At 37.8% G+C, this 8,811-nt stretch overlaps 2 protein-coding genes across 4 annotated transcripts; one reads left to right on the top strand and one right to left on the bottom strand.

Moving 5' to 3' along the window:
• Positions 1 to 83: 83 nt before the first annotated feature.
• LOC105424107 (uncharacterized) lies at positions 84 to 3,853 on the bottom strand. Of its 3 annotated transcripts, XM_011634161.3 has the most exons (4): positions 1,518 to 3,851; positions 1,268 to 1,319; positions 971 to 1,174; positions 84 to 788 (listed from the first exon to the last, which is right to left on the bottom strand). In XM_011634161.3, the coding sequence occupies exons 1-3, from the start codon at positions 3,407 to 3,409 to the stop codon at positions 971 to 973; spliced, it is 2,148 nt and encodes a 715-aa protein (XP_011632463.2). In that variant the 5' UTR covers positions 3,410 to 3,851; the 3' UTR covers positions 84 to 788. The 3 variants fall into 3 exon arrangements, with proteins under 3 accessions (XP_011632463.2, XP_088934085.1, XP_088934086.1); XM_089077959.1 differs by having other exon boundaries at positions 755 to 1,174; XM_089077960.1 differs by lacking the exons at positions 84 to 788; positions 971 to 1,174 and having other exon boundaries at positions 1,277 to 1,405; positions 1,518 to 3,853.
• An 838-nt stretch (positions 3,854 to 4,691) lies between these two features.
• On the top strand, positions 4,692 to 8,570 carry Prp6 (pre-mRNA processing factor 6). Its single transcript, XM_089077954.1, has 9 exons — positions 4,692 to 4,886; positions 5,029 to 5,088; positions 5,179 to 5,305; positions 5,429 to 5,979; positions 6,060 to 6,840; positions 6,944 to 7,159; positions 7,249 to 7,590; positions 7,661 to 8,004; positions 8,188 to 8,570. Exons 1-9 carry the CDS (start codon positions 4,792 to 4,794, stop codon positions 8,465 to 8,467), a joined length of 2,796 nt encoding a protein of 931 aa, XP_088934080.1. The 5' UTR covers positions 4,692 to 4,791; the 3' UTR covers positions 8,468 to 8,570.
• The last annotated feature ends 241 nt before the right edge of the window (positions 8,571 to 8,811 follow it).

Here is an 8,811-nt window from a genome sequence, read left to right as displayed (position 1 = left end):
TTTAATTGTATCTCTATACATAACATTTAAGACATATGTATGCTTCTGTCTTAAAAATTATTAAAATCTTAAAAATTTTCACATTTTATAGATACAATTAAAAATTTTTATTAGGCATGTGAGATGTAACATAGGATGACAGGAAATTGCAGGTTTTCTTCATGCACACCAATATGTGTTTCTTGATTACTGATTTGTTAATGTAGATTACAAATATATGTATGTATGAGTGTATGTACGCGCGCGCGCGCGCGCGTGTGTGTGTGTGTGTGTGTGTGTGTGTGTGTGTGTGTAATTTTAAAAATCAGTCTACATATAGATTATAAAATATGAGATAGAAAATGATAAATGTTGGTAAAATTCGCCATCAATAAAGGCTGAAAAATTTTCTAAAAATTATTAAAAATTAAAATATCATAACATCTCCAAAATGTGTTAAATTAAATAACATTAATTCTTTAATCATTTTGCCAATTATGCTAAATTACATCTGATCAAATCTTTAAATTAATTAGATATTAAAATAATGAGAAAATTTAGGAATGTCAGCTGCCTATCCTGCCATACTATTATCCTTTTTGTTAATTTAATTATTTTATAATATTGAAAATGTGTTTAATATAAAACATAATGTCAACTTTATCACATTAACGCTGTTTAATCTTGGTATGCACCCTCGATAAATAATCTAGAGTCTGTGTAGAATCAGACATTTTCAAAATGATAAATCATTTTGAAAGAAAAAAAATTCAAATTCACGGTTTTAAATATATTTCCTAAATGGTAAACTGAAATAGTAAAAAATAATCCATTATCTTTAGTTTACTTAAAAAATGTCTAATGCTAATATATATTTATATATAATCTCATTATTTATAAATTTCTAGAAATCGTAAAGTTATATACAATAATTATATTATCCATTATTTACTTAACAAAATATCGATAGAAATTTATATACAATGGTTACCTATTGACCACTTCCTGAACTGTTTTGGGGTAATTTTGCTGTTGACTGACTCAATTGAGTCAAAGTTTCTGGAGTCGCGTGTGCTTTTAATATCGAATTTTCTGCTTCCAATTGATTGATACGATCCATAAGTTCAGCTATCTTCTCTTTCAATACCTCGACTTCTTCTCGTACGGCAAACATTAAATGACTTTTGACCAAATCCTAGAAAAGATTACAGTATATTTCAACGTTATTACTCATCAAGTTAACGAGCGATAAGTGTTTTTATTACAGCGGTGCATGGTAATTTCTTACCATAGCCTGCTCGATCTTATTATCGATTGCTACAGCGCTCGTTCCCGACATACTGCAATATAGATTTATTTAAGTAAATTTCTTCGTATATAGAGTTGCATATAAATGATAATGTTACACGATCCCAAGAGGCGTATACTATAAATAGTATATATTACATGTATATTATGTGTCGTCGTAAATTATTCATTTTTATATTACACATACATATTTTGCAAATTTCGACTCTATTACCATCTGTCTGAGGTACCTTTCGTTATCTTCGAGAGTACGATGTTCATCGCTGCCCTGTGTAACTTCAGCCAATGACGATTCTAAGAGAGTCGCATCAGCCGATTGAACAGTAACGGTATTAGTAACAATGCCAGAGATGGATTCTTGCTCTGGATCCGACTGATGAAACGCAATGTTTCCCTGTTGCAGGCCACCCACAACATTCTGACACCCAGCCGTTACTTGTGTAATCTGAACTGGAGCGTTACTATTGGACGTTTGCGGTTGCATCTGCTGCGTCGAAGGTGCAATCACTTGCGATTGTACAGGTGCTCCAGAAGAATGGATCGTCGATGACGTTTGCTGCGACGTTCCAGCTGTCTGAGGAACCTTATGAATATTTTGCATGCCCTGTATTCCCTGTATGGCAGTCAATGACTCTGAAATCTGTGTTATCTGTGGTGTCTGTGTCTGCAAGGATTGACAGGAAGCTGCTTCCGACTGATGCTGCGTGACGAGAATGTTTGGAGCTTGAGAAGTTGGAACTGACGTTTGCGGTACCGTCGGCTGGCAGACGTTTTGAACTGGCAAGGATTGATTCTGTGTGCTCACTGTTACATAAGTCTCTTCCTTGGAGTGAGATATACTTGGCTGAGGTGTCACTGTATTATTGCTAGTTTGTGTTATAAGCGGGATAGAACCTTGAGGCATACTCTGAGGTTGCCCCAAGTTGTTGGGATGAGTGGCCTGCAAACTGGAAGGTAATGTAGAACCTTGACCACCTTGCGGTGGCTGTTGTTGCTGCTGCTGCTGCTGCTGCTGCTGCTGCTGTTGTTGTTGTTGCTGCTGCTGCTGCTGCTGTTGAGTAGCTATCGACGGAGTCTGAGATTGAAAATATTGCGGGATTTGCTGTCCAGAAGACTGCTGTACTTTACCCTGGGTTTGAACTTGCGTAGGATTATGTACATTGGGAGGTATCGAACTATTTACTGCGTAGTTTGCACTTGGTACCGATTGGCCAGGATTACTCGACACAGCGATAGACGAATGCATTGTGTCCGGGTGAGACGATACTGGTCCATTGGCATCAATATTAATTCCTTTATCATCAGTCACTATTATAGATTGTTTTGCAGCTTCCGGTACAACAATTCCACTATCGGTTACACCATAAGATATGCACACCTCATTTGGATCGGACACTTTTGGAGTACCGATGGCTGTCGGCTGATTAACAGACGTATGATCCAGATAATCCATACAAGTCCACCGTCCTCTCTTGAAAGGCTCCGTACTCTCGATCTTAACTACCTTAAACCTCTCGTTTCTACCGTGCGAGTGGACTTCGCGCAGATCGGCATCCTGTTTGACATTACTCGACAGTAAATTGATTATATTCTTGTCGGTAACGGTGATGTCCAGAGTATTGATATTGCTATCGTTGACCGAATTATTAACATTGCCACCTTCGGAGGGTACAATAGCCAGGCCGTATTGCGAACTGGTGGGAATCACCGGGGCCGTGCTGAGGGCGGCGTTGCTCGTATTGAAGAATACATCCTCCTTGGAGAACGTATCCTCGGAGTAACTCGGTGTCTCGATATCGAGATCGGTGATGCGCGAATGCTCCACGGAATTGTCCTCCGTATGCGACTCGTCCAGGTCATCGTTGGAATCCTCGCCAGCATCATTGCTCATATGAGAGCCCACGGTAACGCTAGTTATTTGGAACGACGTTTTTTTCCGATTGCACTGATTGCCACTCGCGGTTTGCACGCTGTTCGGTGCGATCAGATTAACCGGCTGGTGATGATGTCTGTCTATCTCGCCCAAACGAATCGTCTCTGTAGTCGTGCGGTGCACGGGATTCGGTATTTTCCTACTACCATCTGACGGCCTGTGCGATTTTCTGTGTACATTATCTGCCATTATTATGACAACTTAACATACGAGAAACACGATTGTTGTATCCGTCCTCTCGCATGTTAGAATAGACATTGTGGTGCACGCGCGCTCGGGAGGCTCTTCCGGATGTCTCTAAAATTCCACTCTCTCTCACTCTATTACTCTCCCCCCTCTCTCTCTCTCTCTCCTCCTTTCTATCTCACCGATCCAATCTTAACGCAACCGATCGTAGTCGCCCGCGCCACGCGTTCTCGCTCCTCCAGAGAATACAAGACAAGTGCTCAAAGGCATATTCCGTGCATCGTTGAATGTTAGTTGTTCACCAATACATTAATCTCATGAGGAAAAAATACGTTTGCTCGAGCAACGTCCGTCCGTCCGTCCGTCCGTCTGTCCGTCCATCCGTCCATCCGTCCGTTTGTTCGTTCGTTCGTTCGTTCGTTCGTTCGTTCGTTCGTTCGTTCGTTCTTTCGTTCGTTCGTTCGTTCGTTCGTTCGTTCGTTCGTTCGTTCGTTCGTTCGTTCGTTCGTTCGTTCGTTCGTTCGTTCGTTCGTTCGTTCGTTCGTTCGTTCGTTCGTTCGTTCGTTCGTTCGTTCGTTCGTTCGTTCGTTCGTTCGTTCGTTCGTTCGTTCGTTCGTTCGTTCGTTCGTTCGTTCGTTCGTTCGTTCGTTCGTTCGTTCGTTCGTTCGTTCGTTCGTTCGTTCGTTCGTTCGTTCGTTCGTTCGTTCGTTCGTTCGTTCGTTCGTTCGTTCGTTCGTTCGTTCGTTCGTTCGTTCGTTCGTTCGTTCGTTCGTTCGTTCGTTCGTTCGTTCGTTCGTTCGTTCGTTCGTTCGTTCGTTCGTTCGTTCGTTCGTTCGTTCGTTCGTTCGTTCGTTCGTTCGTTCGTTCGTTCGTTCGTTCGTTCGTTCGTTCGTTCGTTCGTTCGCTCCATAGACGTGAAGAAGTATAAATTGTGCACCTCAACCAAATTGTTACTGGGTATTTTCCAGTAACTAGAGTCCTATATATTTAAGGGACATTTACAATGAGACTTTAAGACGTAAGACTTAAGAAATTGGCCAATCGATTTATAGAAGAATAATCGATTGTGATTGGCCAATCTTATAGCTCTTGCACACTGAACGTGACGAGCAATGAGCGATGTCCAATGAGAGCTTTGCTTTCGGATGTGACGTTTGAAAAAGCAAAGCTCTCATTGGACATCGCTCATCGTTCCTCGCTCTTATGTCTTAAAGTTTCATTGTAGACACCGCTTTATGCGTTAGGGATCTAATTCGGAACGACTTTCTGTACGCGTTTCATGCGTAATTCGGAATGGATCCCTAGTGCACCCTAGTGTCGCTTGTGTACGTTACTGAAAAGCTCCGAATTTACTGTTTATAACACGATCACGAATAGTTGTCAAAATGGCAGTTCCTTCAGTTTCATTAAATACACGAAATAAAAAACATTTTTTGGGTGTACCGGCACCGTTGGGATATGTTGCCGGTGTTGGTAGAGGGTAAGTTTTGATCTGATACAAAATATCTGCTAATATCTATTTTATGCTAGTATTATACTGTATTAACTAACATTGAATTGCTTAACCACAATTATCACGATGTAGATAATTATATTTATTTTATTCTTTTATTATTTTTCAGAGCAACAGGATTTACGACACGATCTGATATTGGTCCTGCTCGAGACGCCAATGACGTTTCGTAAGTAAAAAAAGTATATATATATATATATGTTGTACACTGAGAAAAATGTATAATTTACTAAAATGTTTAATGCTTCATTCCGAATAGAGATGATAGACATGCTCCACCAACAAAACGTGCAAAAAAGAAAGAAGAAGAAGAAGAAGATGAAGAAGACTTAAACGATTCAAATTATGATGAATTTTCTGGATATGGAGGCTCTCTTTTTAGTAAGGTAAAAATTTCTCTGTTTAGTAGTAATTACAAAAATAATTATAATATTGAACTATTTTATTTTAAATACAATGAATTTGCACTAGTTTAATTATAAAAAAAAAATCTAATCTGTAATTATCAGGATCCTTATGACAAAGATGATGAAGAAGCAGATGCAATTTATGAAGCTATTGACAAACGGATGGATGAAAAACGTAAGGAATACAGAGAAAAGCGTCTCAGGGAGGAATTAGAACGCTATCGCCAAGAACGTCCTAAGATTCAACAACAATTCTCAGATCTAAAAAGAGAGTTGGTTAATGTAACTGAAGATGAGTGGAGAAATGTTCCCGAAGTAGGGGATGCTAGAAATCGTAAACAACGTAATCCTAGAGCAGAAAAGTTTACCCCATTGCCAGATTCTGTATTAGCAAGAAATTTAGGAGGTGAAACATCGACCAGCATTGATCCATCTAGTGGTCTAGCCTCCATGATGCCAGGTGTGGCAACACCTGGCATGCTCACTCCCACTGGAGATCTTGATCTTAGAAAAATTGGACAGGCTCGAAATACATTGATGAACGTTAAACTAAATCAAGTTTCTGATTCTGTAGAAGGTCAAACTGTAGTCGATCCAAAAGGATATCTTACAGATTTACAAAGTATGATACCTACTTATGGTGGTGATATAAAGTAAGGGTAATCGTTATATATTTAATTTTAAAGCTTTATAAGTAAATATAATACTAAATTTAATTTCTTTATTTCCATAGCGATATAAAAAAAGCGAGGTTATTGTTGAAATCCGTTAGAGAGACTAATCCCAATCATCCACCTGCATGGATCGCATCTGCGCGTTTAGAAGAGGTGACAGGAAAAGTTCAAGCTGCAAGAAATTTAATAATGAAAGGATGTGAAGTAAATCCTACCTCTGAGGATCTATGGTTGGAAGCTGCAAGATTACAACCACCGGACACAGCAAAAGCAGTGATAGCACAATCGGTGCGACACATTCCGACATCTGTCAGAATTTGGATAAAAGCCGCAGATTTAGAAATAGAAGTAAAAGCAAAGCGAAGAGTATATCGAAAAGCTCTTGAACATATTCCAAACTCTGTGCGATTATGGAAAGCAGCCGTTGAGTTAGAGGAACCTGAGGACGCACGTATTTTACTCAGTCGTGCAGTTGAATGTTGTCCAACCAGTGTGGATTTATGGCTTGCTCTTGCTAGATTAGAAACATATGACAATGCAAGAAAAGTTTTAAACAAAGCCAGAGAGAATATTCCGACTGATAGACAAATTTGGACTACTGCTGCGAAATTGGAGGAGGCAAATGGCAATAAACACATGGTTGAGAAGATAATCGATCGTGCTATATCATCATTGAGCGCGAACGGGGTAGAAATCAATAGAGAACATTGGTTTAAAGAAGCTATGGAAGCTGAAAAAGCAGGAGCAGTACATTGTTGCCAAGTTATTATTAAAGCCATTATCGGTTTTGGTGTAGAAGAAGAAGATAGAAAACATACATGGATGGAAGATGCTGAAACTGTGAGGCTATTTTTAATTTGTATATATTTCAAATGGAATATAACATAAAAATTAATATATATATATATATATATATATATGAAGACAAATATATTATTTGCAGTGTGCCCAACAAGGAGCATTAGAATGTGCCAGAGCTGTTTATGCATATGCCTTAACAACATTTCCTAGTAAAAAATCAATTTGGTTACGCGCTGCTTATTTCGAAAAGACATATGGCACGCGAGAATCTCTGGAAACTTTGTTACAGAGAGCAGTCGCTCATTGTCCCAAAAGTGAAGTTCTTTGGTTGATGGGTGCTAAATCAAAGTGGCTGGCTGTGAGTAAATTCAACTATAAAAATTAAAATAATTTTTATTCCGTTTTTATTTCCGTTGATCTTTTTTTCTCACAATTTTATTTTTTCAGGGTGATGTACCAGCGGCTAGAGGTATTTTATCTCTTGCATTTCAAGCTAATCCAAATTCCGAAGAAATTTGGTTGGCAGCAGTGAAACTTGAATCTGAAAATTCGGAATATGAGAGAGCGCGACGTTTATTGGCAAAAGCTAGAGCATCGGCTCCGACACCAAGAGTAATGATGAAAAGTGCTAAATTGGAATGGGCTCTTAATAATCTCGATGCAGCATTACTTCTATTGAAGGAAGCTCTTGAAGCATTTGATGATTTCCCTAAATTGTGGCTAATGAAAGGCCAAATTGAAGAACAACAGGGTCACTTAGATAAAGCAATAGAGACGTATAGTCAGGCGGTAAGCAACTTTTATTACTAATTTAATAATTCAAATACAAAAAATGATGTATTCCTCTATATGTATTTAGATTAAAAAATGTCCAAATTCGATACCTTTGTGGCGTCTGTTAGCGCAACTGGAGCATAGAAGAAACCAAGTGACTAAAGCTCGTTCAGTTTTGGAGAAAGCCAGACTCAAGAATCCTAAAAATGCAGAACTATGGCTAGAAGCTATACGAAATGAATTGAAAAGTGACGGTTCACGAGATATGGCAAATACATTAATGGCTAAGGCATTACAAGAATGTCCTACATCCGGTCTACTCTGGGCAGAAGCAATTTTCATGGAACCTCGACCTCAACGAAAAACTAAAAGTGTTGATGCTACCAAAAAATGTGAACATGATCCACATGTCCTCCTAGCAGTATCAAAGTAAGTTTTTTTTTTAAGATTTACTTAGAAAAGGAAAATATTAAATAGGTTTGTCATACAGAATGTAAAAAAAATTAAGTACTTCATATATTATAAACAATTCAATTTTCTTTATTTCTTCGTATTTTTTTCCTCTTTTTTTTCTCTCTCTTTAAAGGAATACAAATCTCATGATTTTTACAGATTATTTTGGTGCGAACACAAAATTTCAAAATGCAGAGATTGGTTCAATAGGACAGTGAAGATAGACCCAGATTTAGGAGATGCATGGGCATATTTTTATAAATTCGAATTACTAAATGGTACAGAAGAACAGCAAGAAGAAGTAAAAAAGAGATGTATTGCCGCGGAACCGCATCATGGCGAAAATTGGTGCAAAGTTTCTAAAAATATAGCAAATTGGTGTTTGAGTACAGATCAGATTTTAATATTAGTTGCAAAAGAATTACCTATTCCTATCTAAAATAATCATAATAGAAATAAGAATGCAATTATTAGAAATTAACTATTAATAAATACTATCAAAATATGTAATAATGTTTGTTAATAAAATTGAAAAACTATCAGTTCATATTTTTATATATAAAATATCCGCATTAATGTGAATGACAGCTACGTATGCTCGTATGAGATTGTATAAGCTAGGACCATCGCACATAAAATATAGTAGAACATAACATAATTTCAAAATATAGTAGAATATAACATAATTTCTAGTAGAAAACATAACATAATTTCATAGAGTAATAGTCCGGACCGATAAAATTCCAACATAAAGTCGCCACCTTGATTTATAAAACATTGGTT

The sequence above is a fragment of the Pogonomyrmex barbatus genome, unplaced genomic scaffold (assembly GCF_055798465.1).
Source record: "Pogonomyrmex barbatus isolate J1 unplaced genomic scaffold, ASM5579846v1 scaffold21, whole genome shotgun sequence".
NCBI lineage: Eukaryota > Metazoa > Arthropoda > Insecta > Hymenoptera > Formicidae > Pogonomyrmex > Pogonomyrmex barbatus.
This window is presented reverse-complemented; position numbering and strand designations above follow the sequence as displayed.